Raw genomic sequence first — 24,143 nt, forward strand, 5'->3', positions numbered from 1 at the left:
AAGCCGCTTCTGGCGAACCAGAGCAGCACACAGAAACACCGTTTACCTTCCCGCTGGAGTGGTACCTATTTATCTACTTGCACTTTGACATGCTTTTGAACTGCTAGGTTGGCAGGAGCAGGGACCGAGCAACGGGAGCTCACCCCGTCGTGGGGATTCGAACCGCCGACCTTCTGATCGGCAAGTCCTAGGCTCTGTGGTTTAACCCACAGCGCCACCCGCGTCCCTCTTTGCAGAAAGCCATGTGTTTTAAGCAGCTGTTGTGGATGTTGACCATAGAAGGAGGCTTACAATGACTGCAAGGGGGAACTTCTTACTTATATCATATCAACTGCTGGTTCCTTTAACCAGAGCGATGCATCTTTGTACTATAAAGGTTCATGTTTTTTTCTGGGTCCTTCCCTCCTGGCTGTGTTGATGCTACAAGTAAAAGCACCAGTGACCCCCCAAGGTGCCGAGGTCACAGAATCCTGCAATTGTACGTTCGGGTTTTCATTTCCACTCCTGGCATCACCTTACAGGGCCTGACAAAGACCTCAAATGCTCACTAAAGGAGAGCCGTGGGATTCCAGAAGCTTCGCCAAGAGCGGCCGGTTGCAAGGAAGCTGCCTCAACGCTGCCACCACGTGGCACCAGACCGTGCCTACCTCACAACCTCCTCCTCCTCTATGCTAGAAAGTGAATTAAGGTCGCCTTCGGATTGTCAGCACTTGGCAGGAGGGAATTCAGCTGTGCACCAGAAATCCAGGTTTGCACAATTGAAATGATTTACCGGTAAGCACGCCAAGCCTGCTTTCTGGGGGGTGAGAAACGGACAATGGAGCTTTTGCAAATAAAGGCCCATCCAAGCTGGTGTTTTATCACAGGTGTGTTCTGCAACATATGCGTGACACAGATATGATGGCTATTTGCAGATTAGTTGCTCTGCAGAAGGCGTGCTGGGGAGACCACACATTCAAGAAACACAAAATAACTTTTGATAGGTTTTAATAACAAAAACAAAAACTCCTTTTACACTAAATTACAATCTATCAAGAAGCATGACCCATCCACCAGGGTACTGAGAGAGCAACATGCTGCTCTTTATATACCATACCCAACAGCTTAATTACCACAACTTAACAGCACCTGCTATAATGTTTAACAGACTACTGTATTTTAATACTTTGTTGGAAGCCGCCCAGAGTGGGCGGGGTATAAATACCCAGATGGGCAGGGTAAAAATAAATTATTATTATTATTATTATTATTATTACTACTATACTGCTTCACAGCTGTAAAACTAGGTCACGTTATTTGCTCTGGCCTTTAAAGAATTACACATCTTGTGGAACAATAATGAACCTTCAAATTTAAGGAGACCATTCAGCAAGATAATGGGTAGCTCAATGGGTTAGAATGCATACCCTCCAACATTTCCCCGATGAAAATGGGAACGTCCCATTCCATAATGATAATTTTGCTATTTGTACTCCACAGATCTTGCTGGACACTCTGGGCAGCTTCCAACATATATAAAAACATAATAAAACACTCAAAACATTAAAAACGTTGCCTTCAGCTAGGGGGTCAGATAACCCCACACCCTCCAACATTTCTCCAATGAAAACAGGGACATCCTAGGGGAAACTGGGACATTCCGGGATCAAATCAGAAACCGGGACGGCTTCTCTAAATCAGGGATGGCCCTGGAAAACAGGGACACTTGGAGGGTCTGAGGAAGTGGTGTTGATAAGGCCAAGGTTGAAGGTTTGATTCCCATATGGGGTGGCTGCATATTCCTACGTCACAGGGCATTGGTCCAAATCAGGGGTCAGCAAACTTTTTCAGCAGGGGGCCAGTCCACTGTCACTCAGACCTTGTGGGGGGCCAGACTATAATTTGAAAATAAATAAATATGAATGAATTCCTATGTCCCAAAAATAACCCAGAGATGCATTTTAAATAAAAGCAGACATTCTACTCACGTAAAAACACGCTGATTCCCAGACCGTCCGCAGTCCGGATTTAGGTGGCTATTGGGCCGGATCCGGCCCCCGGGCCTTAGTTTGCCTACCCATGGTCTAAATCCTCAGGGTTTCTTCCAACTCTTTGATTCTGTGATTATAGAATGCATTAGTGGTGAATTTATGCTGCTTAAAGTTGATTTAACGTTCTTGCAAAACAAACCACTTTCCCCCTGCCTAAAACATCTTCTTCTTCTTTTATAATGTATATAAAGCGGAGAGAACAATGATAACAGACAAAAATTTAAAGATGAAAAACGAAAGTATAAAATGAGTAGTTGCACATGAACTGAAATAATAATAATCATCATTTATTATTTGTACCCCGCCCATCTGCCTGGGTTTCCCCAGCCACTCTGGGCGGCTTCCAGCAAAGATTAAAAATACATCAAAATGTCACACATTAAAAACTTCCTTGAACAGGGCTGCCTTCAGATGTTTTCTAAATGTCAGGTAGTTGTTTATCTCTTTGACATCTGCTGGGAGGGCGTTCCACAGGGCGGGTGCCACCACCGAGAAGGCCCTCTGCCTGGTTCCCTGTAACTTGGGTTCTCGCAGTGAGGGAACTGCCAGAAGGCCCTCGGTGCTGGACCTCAGCGTCCAGGCAGAACGATGGAGATGGAGACGCTCCTTCAGGTATTCTGGGCCAAGGCCAAAGTAAAAACTATCTCCCCCCCCCCCCCAGATCATCAGGTACAGTTCCAGATTTCCCAGGCTTGTGATGAAGCTTCAGAGCTTCTCCCACCAGATGTCAAGGAGAACAACTACCAAACTTTTAGAAAGACACCTGAAGGCAGCCCTGTTTAGGGAAGCTTTTAATGTTTGATGTATTACGGTATTTTAATATTTGGTTGGAAGCTGCCCAGAGTAGCTGGGGATGCCCAGCCAGATGGGCGGGGTATAAATAAATATGTATTATTATTATTATTATTATTATTATTATTATTATTAAAAAATCCATGAGGATTAGACGACCCCCGTGCAACCTTCTCCGAAGGAGCGTCCACCCTTATGTCGCGGGAGTCTGTTCACGCAGCGTTTTCTCTGCAAGGCAAAGGTGTCTTTTGCAGCTCCGGAGAGAAAACGAGGCAAGCGGGTTAACGGAGAGAGACCGCTCCGGAGAGGCGATACACCGGCTTCGGTTAGGGACTCCATTTCCCAGGGAGCCGCCGGGCCGGGGAGGGTGTGCCTAGTCCCGGCTGCCGCGTTTGCAGGAAGCGCCACCGACGAGAAAGAGAAGGAGACGCGGCGGGCGGAGCGCGCGCCCTGCAAAGGTAGCCGACTTTCCCCGGGGAAGAGACCCCGAGAGGGACCCCCGCGCGAGGGTCTCTATCTCCCTCTACCCCCTACCACGCGAGGGTCTCTATCTCCCCTCCTCCTCCGCCGCTCGTTGGGTGCGCCTGGATCCGTAAGGGCACCCCAGGAGACCCACGGGCACGGGTGGGGGTCCTCCTTGCTGCCTGGCTCCCACCTGCGCGCAATTACGCACGCGGAAACCCTTTAGCCGGTTTCTGATTGCGACCACCTCCCGGGTTAGAGACCTCGCCTCTTGCGCCCTCTCTAACCTCACCGCCCCCCACCACCCGCGCGTGCCACCTGTTTTGGACTCCAGTTCCCATCAGCCCGCAAAAACACAGGGCCTGATGGGAGTTGTAGTGCAAAACCGCTGGAGGGCGCCAGGTTGGAGACGGCGGCCCTGGCGCAGAAGTGGCAGTCCCCTTTGGCAATGAGAAGTGTTGTTGTTTAGTCGTTTAGTCGTGTCCGACTCTTGGTGACCCCCTGGACCAGATCACGCCAGGCTCTCCTGTCTTCCACTGCCTCCCGCAGTTTGGTCAAACTCATGTTCGTAGCTTCGAGAACACCATCCAACCATCTTGTCCTCTGTCGTCCCCTTCTCCTTGTGCCCTCCATCTTTCCCAACATCAGGGTCTTTTCCAGGAAGTCTTCTCTTCTCATGAGATGGCTAAAGTATTGGAGCCTCAGCTTCAGGATCTGTCCTTCCAGTGAGCACTCAGGGCTGATTTCCTTCAGAATGGAGAGGTTTGATCTTCTTGCAGTCCATGGGACTCTCAAGAGTCTCCTCCAGCACCAGTATTCAAAAGCATCAATTCTTCAGCGATCAGCCTTCTTGATGGTCCAGCTCTCACTTCCATACATCACTACTGGGAAAACCATGGCTTTAACTATACGGACCTTTGTTGGCCAGGTGATGTCTCTGCTTTTTAAGATGCTATCTAGGTTTGTCATTGCTTTTCTCCCAAGAAGCAGACGTCTTTTAATTTCGTGGCTGCTGTCACCATCTGCAGTGATCATGGAACCCAAGAAAGTAAAATCTCTCACTGCCTCCATTTCTTCCCCTTCTGTTTGCCAGGAGGTGATGGGCCCAGTGGCCATGATCTTAGTTTTTTTGATGTTGAGCTTCAGACCATATTTTGAGCTCTCCTCTTTCACCCTCATTAAAAGGTTCTTTAATTCCTCCTCACTTTCTGCCATCAAGGTTGTGCCATCTGCATATCTGAGGTTGTTGATACTTCTTCCGGCAATCTTAATTCCAGCTTGGGATTCATCCAGCCCAGCCTTTCGCATGATGAATTCTGCATAAGTAGAACCATAGAATTGTAGAGTTGGAAGGGGGAACCCGAGGTCATCTAGCCCAACCCGCTGCAAAGCAGGAATCTTCTAAAGCTGACTCCCCAATGGGTGCCCTGGTTTGTTTTGCTGCATTTATATCCCACCTTTTCCTCCAAGGAGTTCAAGGTGGCATGCATGGCTCTCCTCCCCCCATCCTCATTCAATCCCCACAACAACCCTGTAAGGTAGGCTGGGCTGACAGCGAATTCCTGGCCCTGAGGTCACCTAGTGAGTGAGTCTCAGGGCTAAGCGGGGATTCGAACTCTGGTCTTCCAGGACATAGGCCAACATGGTTCTCCTCGCCATTTCATGCGCACAACAGCCCTGAGAGGCAGGTTACATAAATTATAGTAATATAAATTTTTATTTATACCCCGCCCTTCCCAGTTCAGAAAACCGGGCTTAGGGCGGCTAACAACAAATTTAAAACACTTAATTGATGCAACAAAAAGCAGCCTAAAATACAGTATGAAACGTGAATAACAATAAATTCAGAATTCAAAAATCAGTTTAGATGATCCCCAGGGCTAGCTGGCTAAATTAGTCCTATTTGGGCCAGCGAGGAGATCAGGGGAGAATTAGCTGTGAGATTCCAGAGTGGGTAATCTTCATAAAAAGGGGAGGGGGAGGGAAGGAAGGGGAATAAAAGATCAGGCTAAGTTCAAGTTGAAAGCCAGGTGGAATAGCTCTGTCTTACAGGCCCTGAGGAAGGAGGTTAAATCCTGCAGGGCCCTGGTCTCATGGGACAGAGCATTCCACCAAGTCAGAGCCATCACTGAGAAGGCCCTGGCGGAGGGTAATCTGACTTCCTTAGGGCCCGGGACCTCTAAACTATGGTTATTCATGGACCTTAAGGTCCTCTGTGGGGCAGACCAGAAGAGGCGGCCCCGTAAATACGAGGGCCTAAGAGATGGTGACTCCTCCAAGGTTACCCAGCGAGCGTCACCCAGTGAGTGGGAATTCGAACTCATAGTCCAACAATGGATGCAAAGGGCAAAAAGATGGGGACCCTATTCCAGTCTAAAGGTTCTGTTCCCAGGGGCCACAAAAAGCATGACCAGAGTGCCAAGGGCACGTCCCACTCAGGGTGAATCGGGACCAGTGAGGAGGGGTGTGACCTGGTTAATGTTCTGGGGGCCGATTGGAGAAGCCAGGAGGGCCGCATTTCACACCCGACGCGGTTAGTAATTCGACCTCTCATTTTTCGCCATACAGATCTTCTCGTCATGGCTCAGCCAGCGCAACCAAAGCGCATCTTGGTGACCGGCGGCTCGGGGCTGGTGGGCAAGGCCATCGCAAAGTTGGTAGCCGAGGGAGAAGGGCGGCCGGACGAGGAGTGGATCTTTGTGTCGTCCAAGGATGCCGACTTGACGTGAGTCGGTCCTCCCTCCAGGGTTTAAGAAAAACCCACACTTGCCGGGGGGTTGGGCTGGATGACCTTTGGGGGTCCCTCGCACCTCTACAGTTCTGTGAGAAGTCTGGTTGTGTTTGTGAAGACTGGGGGCTCTCCGGAGAGCCCAGTCAAGCAGGCAAGCGCAGCATCATTTGTTGAGTCATTTGGTGTATTGATCCGGTCAACGGACCTCATAATAAGAGATACAAGGACAGAATATAGGAGTATCACATGTCTCTAGAAATGGATAGAGCACACAGAAAGGTGCAGAAAAGGACAGACAGGGACTTCAGGGGGACTTGAGCACCAAGCTAAGGTGAGAAGAGCCTGGATAGCTCATGGTGTTGATAATACCAAGGTTGCAGGTTCGAATCCCGTATGAGACACCTGGATATTCCTGCATTGCAGGGGGTTGGACTAGATCAGGGGTAGGCAAGCTAAGGCCCGGGGGCTGGATCCGGCCCCATCGCCTTCTAAATCCAGCCCGTGGACGGTCCAGGAATCAGCGTGTTTTACATGAGTAGAATGTGTCCTTTTATTTAAAATGCATCTTTGGGGCATAGGAATTCGTTTATTTCCAATCCAAAAATATAGTCTAGCCCAAGGACGCGGGTGGCGCTGTGGGTTAAACTACAGAGCCTAGGACTTGCCGATCGGAAGGTCGGCGGTTTGAATCCCCGCGACGGGGTGAGCTCCCGTTGCTCGGTCCCTGCTCCTGCCAACCTAGCAGTTCGAAAGCACGTCAAAGTGCAAGTAGATAAATAGATACCACTCCAGCGGGAAGGTAAACGGCGTTTCCGTGCGCTGCTCTGGTTGGCCAGAAGCGGCTTAGTCATGCTGGCCACATGACCTGGAAGCTGTACGCCGGCTCCCTCGGCCTTTAAAGCGAGATGAGCACTTCAACCCCAGAGTTGGTCACGACTGCACCTAATGGTCAGGGGTCCCTTTACCTTTTTTAATTATAAAAGCAGCATAAAATACGGTATAAAAACATGAATAACAATAAAATTCAAAAATCAAAAATCAATTAGATAATCCCCAGGGCTAGCTGGCTGAATTGGTCCTACTTGGGCCAGCAAGGAGACCAGGAGAGAATTAGCTGTGGGGTCTCAGAGCGGGTGATCTTCATAAAAGGGGAGGGGGAGGGAAGAGAAGGGAAATAAAAGATCAGGCTGAATTCAGATTAAAGGCCAGGCGGAATAGCCTTGTCTTACAGGCCCTGCGGAAGGAGGTTAAATCCTGCAGGGCCCTAGTCTCATGGGACAGAGCACTCCACCAGGTCGGAGCCATCACTGAGAAGGCCCTGGCCCTGGTGGAGGATAGTCTGGCTTCCTTAGGGCCCGGGACCTCTGAACTATGATTATTCATGGACCTTAAGGTCCTCTGTGTAGACAGAGCACAGAATTGGTCTAACGCTCTTTTAAAGCCGTCTAGGAGGGTGGCCGTCGCTGCCTCCTGCAGCAATGAGTTCTGTAGATTAACTCGGTTTGGGGTGTCTAAGCTTAGGGAAGAAAAGTATTTCTAAGGAGTGATCCACAGACCAGGAGCACTGCCTCCGCACACACGATTTGTGGCAGCATGGAGCACGTTGTTGGGTGCAGCCCTGAAAGCCTTGCTTCTAATCTTCTTTTGAGTATTTTCCTAAGGCTGCCTTGAGGCAGAGGGCTTAGGAAAGCCAGAGGTAAATGCACACCTGTCTCCCTGCACAGTCCGGGTGGCGCAGCTTGGCCTAAGGGGAAAGAGGCTCCCTTCTCCATCCTCATCCCCTCTCTTCCCTTCCAGGGATGCTGCCGCAACCGCAGCCCTTTTTGAGAAGCACCGGCCGACTCACGTCATCCACTTGGCAGCCATGGTGGGCGGCCTTTTCCGGAACATCAAGTACAACCTGGATTTTTGGGTAAGGATGCTGATCTCTCTATTCACCTGGTGCTATACTAACCGCACTGGCTCCCGGTGGGGTACAGGATCAGGTTTAAGGTGCTGGTTTTAACCTTTAAAGCCCTATACGGCCTAGGACCCTCGTACCTACAGGACCGCCTCTCCTGGTATGTCCCACGGAGGAACTTATGATCTTCAAATAAAAACATCTTGGAGTTCCTGGGCCGCAGGGAGGTTAGGCTGGCCTTGACCAAAGCCAGGGCCTTTTCGGCTGTGGCCCCGATCTGGTGGAACGCTCTGTCACAAGAGACTAGGGCCCTGTGGGACTTGACATCTTTCCACAGGGCCTGCAAGACAGAGCTGTTCCACCAGGCCTTTGGCCAAGGCACAGTCTGACCCCCTCCTTCGGTAATCCTCAGAGAACTCTAGCCCAATGGTTGCCATTAATTTGATTCAGAATTGATTTTAGAATGAGTTGATTTTAGAATGCATTTCAATTAATTGATTGTGATTTTATGGAAATTTTGTTACTTTTATTGTTGTTAGCCGCTCTGAGCCCGGCTTCGGCTGGGGAGGGCGAAGGTCCTCCGTGGGACATACCAGGAGAGGCGGTCCCGTAGGTACGAGGGTCCTAGGCCGTATAAAACGTTAAAATGTTTCTTTGATTGCCTTTGATTGCCACGCCAGGCACCAGAAAGCTCGGGACCAGTGGACTTGAGAGACCACCTTCTATACCTGGTACAGAAGTTCGAAATGGCTGGAGGGCACCAGGTTGGGGCAGTTTGCCCTAAGGAGAGAGTGTCCTTTACCCCACAGAAGTCTGAGAAAATTGCTCCCCTCCCCTTTTCCGTCCTAGCCACCTGCTTGGCACAAGCCTGTAGCCTTTATTTATTTTTTATTGCTGCGAGAGATTAATCCCTCGCTGGCTTGGAGAGGTGGTGATCCATCTGCTCCCTACAGATGTCTGCCCCGTCTCTTCCCCTCTCCTCCCTCTCCCGGATACGAGAAGCTTCTAGCGGTCAAGAGACGCACGTCCGCAGACTCTCGCACGCAAGGAACACATCGCACCGAGCTGGGTTTATTTGCTCGGAGGCGGGGCTGTGCAAGCCTGCAGCCACGTCATCCTTAATCCCAAAGGTCTGCTGCAGGAAGCAGAGAAAACTACAGATCCCAGAATGCAGTGCTCCTCCTGAGCTGCCTCCCCCAGCTTCGTTCAGAGGTCTGGCTTCTGTGCTGACCTGTGGTTGGACCAGGTGTGCTGCTTGATGCTGACCAAACTTAGCCTCCTGTTGTATATTTTGCTCCACAGTAACTAGATGATGATAATGATGATGATGATGATGATGATGATGATGATGATGATGATAATAATAATATATTATTTATACCTCACCCATCTGGCTGGGCTTCCCCAGCCACTCTGGGCGGCTTCCAGCAATATACAGTGGTACCTCGGGTTAAGTACTTAATTCGTTCCGGAGGTCCGTTCTTAACCTGAAACTGTTCTTAACCTGAAGCACCACTTTAGCTAATGGGGCCTCCTGCTGCCACGGCGCCGCCAGAGCACAATTTCTATTCTCATCCTGAAGCAAAGTTCTTAACCTGAAGCACTATTTCTGGGTTAGCGGAGTCTGTAACCTGAAGCGTATGTAACCTGAAGCGTATGTAACCTGAGGTACCACTGTATTAAAATACCGTCATACCTCGGGATGAATATGCTTCAGCTTAAATATTTTCGGGTTGCACTCCGCAGCGACCCAGAAGTAATGGAGTGTGTTACTTCCGGGTTTCGCCGCATGCGCAGACGCTCAAAATGACGTCATGCGCGGAAGCGGCGAAATGTGACCTGTGCAGTCGCGTCTTACGTTCGCTTCAGGATGCGAACGGAGCTCCGGAATGGATCTCGTTCGCATCCAGAGGTACCAGTGTATTAAAATACAATAGTCTATTAAACATTAAAAGCTTCCCTAAACAGGGCTGCCTTCAGATGTTTTCTAAAAGTCAGGTAGTTGTTTTTCTCTTTGACATCTGGTGGGAGGGCGTTCTACAGGGCGGGCGCCACCACTGAAAAGGCCCTCTGCCTGGTTCCCGGTAACTTGGCTTCTCGCAGTGAGGGAACCGCCAGAAGGCCCTCAGCGCTGGACCTCAGTGTCCGGGATGGATGATGGGGGTGGAGACGCTCCTTCAAGTATAGTGGACCGAGATTACTTCTGGTCAGTGAGCCACCATAGATGCTAGAGGGATGTGGAAATTTGTTTTCTGGGCTTTTGAGACTCGTCTGCCCAGGTGCTACTGAAACGCTTCGGTTGCCACATGTGATTCCCCCCCCCCCAGCTCTCCTACCCCACTGCTGTGTGCTTGGGAAGGCGGCACAGTGTTTGACGTGCAAAATTGCACCTTTAGAAACCCACAAAATGAATTTAAAATCCTTTTTGGAATCATAGAATAGAATCATAGAATCATAGAGTTGGAAGAGACCACAAGGGCCATCGAGTCCAACCCCCTGCCAAGCAGGAAACACCATCAGAGCACTCCTGACATATGGTTGTCAAGCCTCTGCTTGAAGACCTCCAAAGAAGGAGACTCCACCACACTCCTTGGCAGCAAATTCCACTGTCAAACAGCTCTTACTGTCAGGAAGTTCTTCCTAATGTTTAGGTGGAATCTCCTAATGTTTAGGTGGAAAGGAGGAGAAATTGCTGGGATGTGCTTTGAACAGAGACAGGTGTTTTGATGCGTGGTTTCAAAATTGCCACGCACAACTTAAAGACAACTGTGACCTTAAAGAAGAATGCGAACCTTTTACAATATATATAAAAAGACAACAAAATGAACTGGACTCCTTGGCAGGTTTTGAATAAACATACACAAATTTATTGGGTTGATATAGTGGACAGATAATATAAGGATGTATACAATTTTACAATATGCAGAGAACAATATGAGTTGAGAAATCAGAGAGAGGAGCTGAGGGAACGTGTTCAACTGTCCCCTTTGTACTCTGGTTGGAGGGGGGGGTCCCCTGAGTGGTTGCCATGGGACCAGATCCCCCTGCAAAGGCTCCCTATCCCTCCCAGTTCTTAATCTTTTAAAACTAAGTGGGTTCGGTTTTGGGGAGGGGTGCGCTCCTATTTATTTGTTTGTTTTGCAGGGGGGAGCGGCCGCCATTGCTGACTTTGGGAGATGGGCTTCCGAGCCGTTTCTCTTATGTAAAATCCATATCTTGCGTCGCCCACAATACGGTCCTAGATTTTTGCCTGCAGAAATCTTGGAGACCCTTAAACTCCCCTCTTTTTTCTCTCTGGCCAGCGGAAGAACATGCATATCAATGACAACGTCCTGCACTCGGCGTACAAATCCGGTGTCCAGAAGGTGGTCTCCTGCCTCTCCACTTGCATATTCCCCGACAAGACCAGCTACCCGATCGACGAGACCATGGTAGGGGCTGCCTCCTGATCTGCATGTTCTGTGCCTTTTTATTCACTAGAGCTCATTGTTGGAAAAGAGCCCTGGGAAGGCTGCAAACTTCCCAAGTTTCTGGAGCGTTCCCCGGTGGCCCTCTCTGGCTGTGAATCTCCCTCAGTCCAGAGTAGCCAGTAATAAGCAACCCTTCTCTCTTGAAAAGAGCACGCCAGTCTTCTGGTATATCATGTTGTTGTTTAGTCATTTAGTCGTGTCTGACTCTTTGTGACCCCCTGGACCAGAGCGCGCCAGGCACTCCTGTCTTCCACTGCCTCCCGCAGTTTGGTCAAACTCATGCTGGTGGCTTCGAGAACACTGTCCAACCATCTCGTCCTCTGTCGTCCCCTTCTCCTTGTGCCCTCCATCTTTCCCAACATCAGGGTCTTTTCCAGGGAGTCTTCTCTTCTCATGAGGTGGCCAAAGTCTTGGAGCCTCAGCTTCAGGATCTGTCCTTCCAGTGAGCACTCAGGGCTGATTTCCTTCAGAATGGAGAGCTTTGATCTTCTTGCAGTCCATGGGACTCTCAAGAGTCTCCTCCAGCACCAGAATTCAAAAGCATCCATTCTTCGGCGATCAGCCTTCTTTATGGTCCAGCTCTCACTTCCATACATCACTACTGGGAAAACCATAGCTTTAACGATACGGACCTTTGTTGGCAAGGTGATGTCTCTGCTTCTTAAGATGCTGTTTAGGTTTGTCATTGCTTTGTCTAATCCTCTTTTTTAATAGAAATCTAGGTTGGTGGCCATCCCTGCTTCAAATGGAAAGGAGTTCCACAGATTAACTATGTGCTGTGTGAAGAATGACTTATTGCCATTTCCCTATATACGGACTATGTGTGTGTGTGTGTGTGTGTGTGTGTGTGTGTATATATATATATATATATATATATATATATATATATATATAGTCCGTATATATGATGGCTCTGATTTTAAGATGCTGTCTAGGTTTGTCATTGCTTTTCTCCTAAGAAGCAGGGGTCTTTTAATTCCGTGACTGCTGTCACTATTAGAACTACGATTCAGTTTTTCTTCTGCTATGATATACCAAAGACAACTGGTATATCATAGCAGAAGAAAAACTGAATCGTAGTTCTAATACTACTTTATTTACACTCCTATATACAGAGCCTAGATCAGTACGTCTGTGCTCTCTGAACACCAGTACAGAAACTGTGACACACACAGAAGTGAAAACAACTTCCAAAAGTACTCAGAAGGAAGAGATAATACAGACCTCCTTTCTCACGCTCTCTCAGACCCTCACGTGATGTATACAAAACATAGTACCCCTCGCTGGAGCAGCTCGGATAGATAAAAATCCCAACATACTCCCCCATTTTTAGGTAACCGTAGCTGCGTAAGCTAGTGCAGCATCAGTGACATAAACAAACAGTTGCCATACACATAGTATACCCCTGTTGTACCACTTCCACCTTTGGAACTACCTGCAACTAGATTGACCAGTTCAAACCTCTGGTTACCTTTCTTCCATGGGACTAGAGCTTTGTGGCATAGTGGTTAGAGTGTAGGGAGACCAGGGTTCAAATTCCCATCCTGCCATGCAGCTCGCTGGGTGACTTTCTTGACCCAGCCTGCCTCGCAGGGTTGTTGTGGAAATAAAATGGGGAGTTGAGGGGAACTGCGTATACCACCTTGAAGGAAAAGTACATAGATATGTAAAATGTAATAAATAATACATTTGTTTTTAAGAAGTTGGAAGGCTGCTATTGTTTTTAACACTTGAAGCCACCCAGAGTGGCTGGGGAGACTCAGCCAGATGGGCAGGGTATAAATAATGTATTATTATTATTATTATTATTATTATTATTATTAAAAAGGGAAACCTGGGTTCTGTAATCTGCAGAAATTAATTGTGGTGGCAGGCTCCGCCCCTTCTGTGATCAGGGCGGAGTCTGCTGTCACATTGCCACTCCCCCCACCCTCACCCCATTCATTCTACCTAAGTAAGAATGTATAGAGAGATTTTGACTCAGCTTGCTAAATCATAAAGGTAAAGGTAAAGGGGACCCCTGACCATTAGGTCCAGTCGTGACCGGCTCTGGGGTTGCGGCGCTCATCTCGCTTTATTGGCCGAGGGAGCCGGCGTACAGCTTCCGGGTCATGTGGCCAGCATGACCAAGCCGCTTCTGGCGAACCAGAGCAGCACACAGAAACACCATTTACCTTCCCGCCGGAGTGGTACCTATTTATCTACTTGCACTTTGACGTGCTTTCAAACTGCTAGGTTGGCAGGAGCAGGGACCAAGCAACGGGAGCTCACCCCGTCACGGGGATCCGAACCACCGACCTTCTGATCGGCAAGTCCTAGGCTCTGTGGTTTAACCCACAGCGCCACCCGCATCCCTGCTAAATCATAGATCCAAAGAATTGTAGAGTTGGAAGGGTCATCTTCTGCAACTTCCTGCAATGCAGGAATCACAGCTGATATTCCTTCACTTGTGAACCTAGAGGTCTTTCTGTCCTTCCCCACCCTGATTCTGGGGGTTCCAGCAATGGGGAGTGGGTGTTTTGTGGGTTGTGGTCCCACCTTTGACCCTGGGACATTTTGAACTCCCTGATCTAAACTGATGCTCAGCCTTCTCTTCCAGATCCACAACGGTCCCCCGCACAACTCCAACTTCGGATATTCCTACGCAAAGAGGATGATAGATGTTCAGAACAGGTAGGCTCTCCTCCGCTCTTCCCATTGCCCTCCACTGCATCCCACCCCAGAAAAGCTCTGCCACGCCCTCACCTGCCAAACTACCCCTTACCTCCCGGTGTTATCAACTTCCAAAGAAATTCATTAGCAGCATGTTGGTATTTCTACGGGCTCTCTGGTTTTTCCTTAAAAAAATATTGATTAGTTGGATCGATATTAATCTGCTGATCATCCCCTGTAACAGAAAGCTCAGGTGGTGAGTGTCGACAGACACTGAGCCACAGCTACAGGTGAAACTCGGAAAATTAGATGATCATCACAATTATAACAAATAAAGGCTTGACATATCTCGCTTTGCATGTCATGAGTCTATCTCATATATTAGTTTCACCTTCTAAGTTGAATTACTGAAACAAATTACTAAATTACCGTATTTTTTGCTCTATAAGACTCACTTTTTCCCTCCTAAAAAGTAAGGGGAAATGTGTGTGCGTCTTATGGAGCGAATGCAGGCTGCACAGCTATCCCAGAAGCCAGAACAGCAAGAGGGATTGCTGCTTTCACTGCGCAGCGATCCCTCTTGCTGTTCTGGCTTCTGAGATTCAGAATATTTTTTTTCTTGTTTTCCTCCTCCAAAAACTAGGTGCCTCTTGTGGTCTGGTGTGTCTTATACAGCGAAAAATACGGTAACTTTTCCACGATATTCTAATTTTTCGAGTTTCACCTGTTGGTCACCTGAAAAACAAGAGGGAGGTGATCAATATTCGCAGGGGATCCCTGGAGTTTGAACTGCAAAACTCTCTCTCTCTATATATATATATATGTATGTATTTACACACACAGTCGTACCTTAGAAGTCGAATGAAATCCATTCCGGAAGTCTCCTCGACTTCCAAAACCAAAGCGCGGCTTCCGATTGGCTGCAGTTACTTTAAACATTTTTTTCCAACTCATCATAAATTGTTTCCCAAAATAGCGTTTAAAATTTCAGCAGCGTCCGGAGCGAGGCCAAAATCTGTCGCCTCTCGCTTCCTGTTCTGCGTTTGCAGTGAGTCAGAGGGAGTCATAGCGTCCTGCGGCACCACCCTCGGCTTGGCGCCAAGTGCAGGGGAGCCAGTCGCGATGCCCTAAATCTGCCTCGGTTGCTATAAGGTGGCTTTCCCCCTTGCGCAGCGCCAGGGACCGAACCTTTTCCATGCACTGGATTCCGGCCTGTTCTGCAGGAAAGATCGCTAGCATCACACTCATACCAGCCTTCCCATTTTCTCTCTCCAGGGGGTATTTTGAGCAGCACGGCTGCCGCTACACCGCCGTCATTCCCACCAACGTCTTCGGACCCCACGACAACTACAACATCGAGGACGGGCACGTCCTGCCAGGCCTCATCCACAAAGTGTACTTGGCCAAGGGTGAGTGGGGCTGGGCGTCTGGCCTTGGGGCCTGAAACAGGAGAGGGTGGTGGTCAGGCTGCGGGGGGGGGAAGCTGCCCCCCTTGCAGCAGCGCTTTTTGAACTCGGGTCCGCAGACATCGTTGGACTACAACTCCCATCATCCCTAGCTAGCGGTGGTCAGGGATAATGGGAGTTGTGGTTCAACAACTGCCAGGGATCCAGTTTTGAGAAGCACTGCCTTACAGCCTGCCTGGTAACTCTGTTAGGAGATGGGATTACTCAGTCGGTAGACTCTTTAGTATCAGTTCGAGACCCACGCTGGGCATCCCAGGGGGCTGGACTAGATGGCTCTGGTTGTCTCTTCTAATTCCGTGATTCTAAGATGTACATGGTCAAATTGACTTCTATTTGCTATATGAGGAGAGCATTTTCCAGAGCCTTTTCCAGGCTGAAGGCCCTGTTCTTGGTTAACCTCACGAGGGCCGCAGGCCAGTGGTGGGTACGACTGAGGCTACATTAAGTCCGGAGCGTGGCATGGGAGGTTTACAGCCCCTGGCAGAGCATTGGCGTAATGGTTAGAGTATTGGACTAGAATCTGGGGGAACAGGGTTCAAATCGTTCTGCCCGGACACTGAGGTCCTGCGCCGAGGGCCTTCTGGAGGTTCCCTCGCTGCGAGAAGGCAAGTGACAGGGAACCAGGTAGAGGGCCTTCTCGGTGGTGGCACCCGCCCTGTGGAATGCCCTCCCACCAGATGTCAAAGAGAAAAATAACTACCAAACTTTGAGAAGACATCTGAAGGCAGCCTTGTTTAGGGAAGCTTTTAATGTTTAATAAGTTATTGTATTTTAGTGTTTTGTTGGAATCCGCCCAGAGTGGCTGGGGAAACGCAGCCAGATGGGCGGGGTATAAATAATAAATTATTATTATTATTATTATTATTATTATAAATCCCCGCTCAAACACGAAGCTCACCAAGTGACCTTGGGACAATCATAGAGACCTACAGGCATCCTCTAGTCCAGCCTTTCTCAACCTGTGGGTCCCCAGATGTTGTTGAACTACAACTCCCATCACTCTTAGCTAGCAAGGCCAGAGCTCAGGAATGATGGGAGCTGTAGTCCAACAACATCTGGGGACCCACAGGTTGAGAACCACTGCACCCCCTGCGACGCAGTCACCGTCTCCTAGTCAAACCTACCTCACAGGATTGTTGTGGACTTGGAGTGGGCAAGAGGAGAACCACTAGGCCACCTTGAGATCCTTGGAAAATTTTTATTTATCTTTCGGGTTTGAATATTTTTATTAAGATCCTTGGAAGATGAAGGTGATATGTAAATAACAACAATTGTATTGTGTTGTGGCTGAGTGTGGGGGCTGAGTTGGGGCATGAGAAAGGGGTCTGTGATCCTAGGGTCTCATTTGATCCCAACACGAGAAGCAGCTGGAATGGGAAGACTTGAGTGCTTTTTTTGCCGCAATGGGGGAAGGAATAAGGATGCTCTCTAATTGGTCGTTTTCTCCACTCGTCTGTAGAAAACGGTACGGCTCTCACTGTCTGGGGGACAGGAAAACCCCGGAGGCAGTTCATCTACTCTCTGGTAAGCTGGCTGGTTGAGAGGGAGAATTGTCAGGGGGAAAACAGTGTGGGGAAAATGTAAGAGCTAGAACGGGTCAGCAACCGTTTTCAGCCATGGGCCGGTCCACCGTCCCTCAGACCTTTTTTTTAAAAAGTATGAACGGATTCCCATGCCCCACAAATAACCCAGAGATGCATTTTAAATAAAAGCACACATTCTACTCATGTAAAAACACCAGGCAGGCCCCACAAATAACCCAGAAATGCATTTTAAATAAAGGGACACATTCTACTCATGTAAAAACACGCTGATTTCCGGACCGTCCGCAGGCCTGATTGAGAAGGCGATTGGGCCGGATCCAGCCCCCGGACCTTAGGTTGCCTACCCCTGAGCTAGAAGGTGTGCAGAGGCGGGTGACCAAGATGACCAAGGGTCTTGAAACCGAGCCTGATGAGGAACGGTTGAAGGAGTTAGGGATGTTTGGAGAAGCCTGAGAGGTTATAGGATAAGGTAAAGGTAAAGGGACCCATGACCATTAGGTCCAGTCGTGGCCAACTCTGGGGTTGTGCCGCTCATCTTGCTTTACTGGCCGAGGGAGCTGGCGTACAGCTTCCGGGTCATGTGGCCAGCATGACTAAGCCGCTTCTGGCGAACCAGAGCAGCACACGGAAACGCCGTTTACCTTCCCGTTGGAGCGGTACCTATTTATCTACTTGCACTTTGATGTGCTTTTGAACTGCTAGGTTGGCAGGAGCAGGGACCGAGCAACGGGAGCTCACCCCGTCGCGGGGATTCGAACCGCCGATCGGCAAGTCCTAGGCTCTATGGTTTAACCCACAGCGCCACCCGCATCCCTTATAGGATAGCCATCTTCAAATATCCGAAGGGTTGTCCCTTGGAAGATGGAGCAACCTTGTTTTCTGCTGCTCCGGAGGTCCCTTTGTCTCGGAGGGTTTGCAAGGGGCAGGCAAGCCTTTTGAGGACCACGGTGGAGCAGCCTTAACTCTGTGACACCCCCAAGCAACGTTGCACGTGGGACCCTGTGAAGGTGGGGGCACCCCAAGGTTCCAGCAGAACCGCCCCTCCTGGAGAGGAAGAGAGGAGACGATGCATATCTGGTCTCTGGTCGTTGCAGGACTTGGCGCGGCTGTTCCTCTGGGTCCTGAGGGAATATGATGAAGTGGAGCCCATCATCTTGTCGGGTAAGGCCGTCCCCATGCAGAATTGAACACACAAACACACACACACACACACACACACACACACACACACACACACACAGGTTGCCCCCAAACCAACATTTACTGTATGTTTCACTCCATAAGATGCACTTTTTCCTTCCTAAAAAGTAAGGGGGAAATGTCTGTGTGTCTTATGGAGCGAATGCGTGGTCCCTGGAGCCGAATTGCCCAGGGGCAAAAAGCAGATCATGTTTTGTTTTTGTTTTTTGAAAGAGGGAAGTGGGTGTTGAAACAAAGCCGCTGATCGTTTGCCAATTGGGGAGAGAGATAAGGGACGCTAGAGATAAAGGAGGCTGCCTGGCAGGGGGGAGGTAAAGACAGCAAACTTGCAAAGGGGGGAAACAGGAAGACTAAAGCAATAAGGAGAAACAAAAAAAAAATTTTTCTTTCCAGTAGCACCTTAAAGACCAACTAAGTTAGTTCTTGGTATGAGCTTTCGTGTGCATGCACGCTTCGTCAGATACACTGAAACAGAAGTTGCCAGATCCTTCTATATAGTGAGAAGGTGGGGAGGGGTATTACTCAGAAGGGTGGTGGGAATGGGTGGTTGGCAGATAGCTGAGATGAGAGAAATTAGAAGAAAAGGAGGAGCAAAAAACTGCTCCAGCTAAGGAAAAGACACTAAGGCAAACAAGAGGGAAGAGAGTGTTGAAAGGAAGCAGCTGATCGGTGGGACTGGGAGAGAGATAAGGGACGTTAGCGGAGGCTGCCTGGGAGGCGGGAGGTAAAAGCCCATGGATCCTCAGGATTTTTACATTGGGTTACCCTAAATTCACCATCAGATCACATAGCATGTCCATGGCTACAGCCTGCACCCAAAAAATCATGCACCCACTGTTGCCTGAGGCCACAATGGTGCAAAAATGTGGTTACAAAGCACGGATCATTATGGATCCTCAGGATTTTTGCATTGGGTCACCCCAAATTCACCATCAGGTCACATGTCTGTGGCCACAGCATGAACCACAAAAATCATACATCTAGTTTCATTCAGAATTATTTTTTTCTTGTTTTCCTCCTCTAATAACTAGGTGCATCTTATGGTCAAGTGTGTCTTATGGAACGAAAAATATGGTAGATCAAGAAACGCTTTTGAATGTTGGGTCTCTGTCTCGGGATGTGGGGCTTCATTACATAACTTCTTCTCTGTTGGAGGCTTTTAAATGGAGCTTGGATGCCCATTGGTTGCTTATTCTTCAGCTGAAATTCCTGCATTGCAAGGGGTTGGGATAGATGACCCCCAGGGTCCCCATAATTCTGTGATTCTTTGAGTCAACAGAATGGCATGCCCCAAACTCTCACACCCTCTTTCTCCTTGCTTTTCCTATCCAGCCAGGGCAGGAGCCTCTTTCAACTCAGGGGCCACATCTGCCCATTGGTGGCCTTTTTGGGGCCACAGGCCCATAGATCTCCATTCCCAGAGCAATTTATTCCATTTCCACACCATTTTCTGAACTCTTGATTTCTGCCTTAAATTTGAGCTTTCACGTGAGCCAAAAGCCACTTCCACAAATGCAGTGGAATCGATCGCTCTCCTTTCTGTGCTGTTTGCAAACGAGTTTCCCCCCCCCCCCACAAGCAGGTTAGCATAGAATTCAGTGCTAACATTGTTCTCTATTCCGCTGTGAGTGGAGGAAATCCATCTCTCAGAATTCAGGAGGCGGCAGGCCAGTGGGTGTCAGGATGAACCGTATTTTTCGCTCTAGAAGACGTACCTAGTTTTTAGAGGAGGAAAACAAGAAACAAGAAAGCAACGCAAAGCCTTTGGAGCGAAGAGACAGGAGCGCTCCCGCTGCACTCAAGAGGCTTTGCGTGGCTATCCCTGAAGCCAGAAGAGCAAGAGGGATCGGTGCTTCTGGGATAGCTGCGTAGCCTCTTCAGGGCAGCGGGATGAAGGCTCCTCGCTGCCCTGAAGAGGCTTCGCACGGCGAAGCTAGAACAGCGAGAGGGAGCGCTGCGCAGTGATCCCTTTCGTTCTGGCTTCTGGGATAGCTGTGCATCCTGCATTCGCTCCATAAGACGCACACACATTTCCCCTTCCTTTTTAGGCGGGAAAAAGTGTGTCTTATAGAGCGAAAAATACGGTATATAGCCCTGGGCAGTGGAGCTCACTTCCATAACGGTGTTGTTTTGCTTCCTGTCTGTTTAGTCGGAGAAGAGGACGAAGTCTCCATTCGGGAAGCAGCCGAGTGTGTGGTGAGAGCAATGAACTTCAAGGGAGAGCTCCTTGTATCCTTGCGCATGGTTTCCCAAGGCCCTGCAACCCCTGCAAGGGCTGTGTCCTTTTCTGGGTTCACCTCCCCTCTTCTTATGCAAAGCAATACAGATGGTCCCACTCTTCCCCTTTAAACTGTTTTTTTCTGCTGGCAAAAAGCAAAGGCCTCCAAATGGTCCCTGCATGTCTTCTTCCCTTCCCCAAAAGGGCAACTGATGCCAACTAGGGTGTTTCCCCCCCCATTGGGAAAAGGGTTTACAAACCAGAATGGCACCTTCTTCCCACTCCAAGCAGAATTGGGGCCTTGTCCTGCCACTATTCAATTTTTTAAAAAACGCAGAACTACTACAGAATCTCCTTCTCATAATTCTTCCACTTTGTGTGTCGTTGCACCTTTCAGAGCAAGGTTTCCAAAAACTTGGGTCCTCAGCTGCTTTTGGACTACAACTCCCATCATCCCAGTGGTCAGGGATGATGGGAATTGTAGTCCCCAAAGCAGCTGGAGACCCAGGTTTGGGAAACACTGTTTTTTAGAGGAAGGGATGGGGAACTGTTTCCGGGTCACATGGCAGTGGCGGGCAAGACCAGAGCTGTGTCTCCAAATCAGCAGAAAGAGCTTTTTTCCCTTTAACTTGGGCCCCTTCCTAGTTTGATACAACGAAGTCGGATGGGCAGTTCAAGAAAACAGCCAGCAACAGCAAGCTGAAGCGATACCTCCCCGATTTCCAGTTTACACCGTTTGAGCGAGGTGAGAACAGTGCAGCTCTTGCTCCTCGCAGCCAGGGTTGGGATGGGAGCGGCTGTAAACAAGCTTAATCCAGGGCGCCATTTATTCTGAGAGCAGCTGCTCTCCAGGGTTGAGATCCTGGCCTAGCCTTCAGACGGATTGTGCTTGAGCAGCAACAACAGAATCACCAAACCCAGAGCCTGGGGTGACGGCAAGGTGAGGCCCACCCCGTCCTGCAACCTGCTGCTTCTCTCTGAGCAGCTTGAGTCCTTTGCCCAGTAGCTAGCAAAATAACCTGCTTTATATTTATTAAGAAGTTTCTACTACTTGATAAAGGGACGCGGGTGGCACTGTGGGTTAAACCACAGAGCCTAGGACTTGCCGATCAGAAGGTCGGCAGTTTGGATCCCTGCGATGGGGTGCTCTCCCGTTGCTCAGTCCCTGCTCCTGCCAACCTAGCAGTTCGAAAGCACGTCAAAGTACAAGTAGATAAATAGGTACCACTCCAGCGGGAAGGTAAACAGCATTTCCGTGCACTGCTCTGGTTCGCCAGAAGCGGCTTAGTCCTGCTGGCCACATGACCTGGAAGCTGTACGCCGGCTCCCTCGGCCAGTAAAGCGAGATGAGCACCGCAACCCCAGAGTCGGCCACGACTGGACCTAATGGTCAGGAGTCCCTTTTCCTTTACTACTTGATAAAGAAACAACCTATCTCTGGGGTTTACATAAAAACGTAGAAAAGCATGCATTAAACCTAGCAATTAGACATGATAAAATTTCACAACGTGGGTAAAATCAACAGCTTCAAAAACAAATATGCCTAATACAATTGCGTAGCCTTGACTGAACAAAGAGGCACTGAAAATGGAAGGATTTCCAGAGCATAGGAGATGCTAGAATAAAAGATCAGTTTCTTGGCAAGTGTGGAATAAATATTTGCTATGTACAAGATTGCCAGTTCCACACATTGAAGTGGTCAGGTGGGCACCTAAGGGGGCAAATCCTTTGTGTTAGCTGCTTCATGCTACAACACATGTCCCTGTGTTTCTAATAATAATAATAATAATTATTATTATTTATTATTTATACCCCGCCCATCTGGCTGGGTTTCCCCAGCCACTCTGGGCTGCTTCCAGCAAAACACTAAAATTCAATAACCCATTAAACATTAAAAGCTTCCCTAAACAGGGCTGCCTTCAGATGTCTTCTAAAAGTTTGGTAGTTGTTTATCTCTTTGACATCTGGTGGGAGGGTGTTCCACAGGGCAGGTGCCACCACTGAGAAGGCCCTCTGCCTGGTTCCCTGTAACTTCTCGCAGCGAGGGAACCGCCAGAAGGCCCTCAGAACTGGACCTCTAAGGGACATTTAAGATTTTTTATTTATTTATGCCCCCTCAGCAGCAGTTTACAACAGTAGCTGCACACAGCTTATTGAAACATTAACAAGCACATCTTGACAAGGGAACAGATGCAGCAGACAGGTGGCTGGGCAGTCTCTCGTGACTTGGGGCCATTGGCCTGATCCAGCAGGCCATAATCTGCAAAAACTGGGTGGGGGCGAAATGCATTTTATTTATTTAGGCAATCTGTAACTGCATCGCCATTCAGGTCAGCCCCAGAGGAGGACATAACAAGAATGCCAGGGGAAAAAACCCCAGCTATAACAGCTGTGAGTTGGGGTTACATCCATGAGTTTTCTGGAGCCACCTTCGCTGTAAACTAAGGAGCATAGACATGGTCTGTTCCTCTGGAAAAATCAGCTCTCCAATCTTCCAAAATCTGGATGCCATTGGCCCCAGCTGATCGTTTTTCTCTTCTTCCCGCAGCCGTGAAGGAAACGTGCGACTGGTTTTGCACCAACTACGCCATTGCCAGGAAATGACCAAAGGAATGGAACCAGGGTGGCCAGCGCTGCTGTCTGCAATTTTTGCATCAAACTCAGGTTTTTTGTTTTGCTGGAATAAAGAATGACAACAAAAGGGGCTGTTTAGGGTGCCGGGATAAGTGTGCAAGCCGTGCTTTTTCTGACTCTGGGGTGATAGTTTAGTTTAGCTCTTTAAAGATGGCACAGCTTGCTTATTCATGAAGCAGTACGCAGCGGAATTGGTGGACGGAGGGGGCTTGTGGTGGTGGCATTCATGTTCTTAAAGAGCAGCTTTCAGCACGCTAGACGGCTGGTGGAAATCTTGGGAGAGGAGCGGCATGTTGCACTCTTCCCCTGTTCACAATAATTGACCTCTGTGACCTGTCCTGTTGCACCAGAGTCCTTTCTTGGAGCAGAGCGCTGCTAACTGCACCACGGTCACCTTGCGTTTTGGGGAAGAGACCCCGTTTCCCACGGCCAAAGCTGATGTGGCTGTAGGAACCCTTTCAGTCTAGGAAGAAGACGTGGCCTGATCTTCTAATCCAACCTTCAAAACAAATACTTGAAGAGACCCTGTGCGCTTTTCAAAATTCCTGTTATGCATATTGTCACGGGCTCAAAGCTCAGGGATACAGCATGCACCCTCTCCAGCGTCCGAAGTTCAGTGTCCCCTATTGTGGGTTTGGGGTAGGGTGAGGGGCAACATCTGCCACAATTTTTTAAACCCTTGCTTGGCTCAAGAAGCCCTAGGATGGGTAACCTCCAATTATTTTATTTCTGAAGGACTTATGGAACAGAGATGTGGAGGTTAGGAACTCGTTGCAGCAAACCAGATGCCAAGGGCAGGCGCTGTTATTCCGAGGTAACAACTGCAGCGCTGGCTAGGGGGGTGTTGATGGGAGCTGTGTCCCCAAAACAGCCGGAGGGTGGCAGGTTGGAGAAGGCTGGGCTACCAGAGGAGCCAGCCAGCCGGAGTCCTCCATTTGGTAGCCGTTTTAAATATTCCTTTAGCTCATCTCACTTTGACCTGTCAGAAAAAGAACACCACTGTAATAAAACTTGACAATAAATCAGTTATTTCTTATGCCTGTG

General features: G+C 49.0%; 1 protein-coding gene across 1 annotated transcript; it reads left to right on the forward strand.

The window, feature by feature from the left end:
* The first annotated feature begins 3,171 nt into the window (after nt 1–3,171).
* On the forward strand, nt 3,172–24,135 carry GFUS (GDP-L-fucose synthase). The gene is made up of 11 exons (XM_083622278.1): nt 3,172–3,280; nt 5,853–6,009; nt 7,813–7,927; nt 11,218–11,346; nt 13,985–14,058; nt 15,313–15,446; nt 16,963–17,027; nt 18,142–18,208; nt 20,397–20,476; nt 21,111–21,210; nt 23,014–24,135. The coding sequence occupies exons 2-11, from the start codon at nt 5,864–5,866 to the stop codon at nt 23,067–23,069; spliced, it is 966 nt and encodes a 321-aa protein (XP_083478404.1). The 5' UTR covers nt 3,172–3,280; nt 5,853–5,863; the 3' UTR covers nt 23,070–24,135.
* Nucleotides 24,136–24,143: the final 8 nt, after the last annotated feature.

Source organism: Podarcis filfolensis (assembly GCF_964270895.1).
Source record: "Podarcis filfolensis genome assembly, chromosome: 7".
Classification (NCBI taxonomy): domain Eukaryota; kingdom Metazoa; phylum Chordata; class Lepidosauria; order Squamata; family Lacertidae; genus Podarcis; species Podarcis filfolensis.

Coding starts and splice junctions, on each gene's coding strand:
- GFUS (XM_083622278.1), top strand. CDS start 5,864: ATGGCTCAGCCAGCGCAACCAAAGCGCATCTTGGTGACCGGCGGCTCG. Junction 15,447..16,962: donor CAAAGTGTACTTGGCCAAGG/GTGAGTGGGGCT, acceptor ACTCGTCTGTAG/AAAACGGTACGGCTCTCACT. Junction 18,209..20,396: donor GGAGCCCATCATCTTGTCGG/GTAAGGCCGTCC, acceptor CTGTCTGTTTAG/TCGGAGAAGAGGACGAAGTC.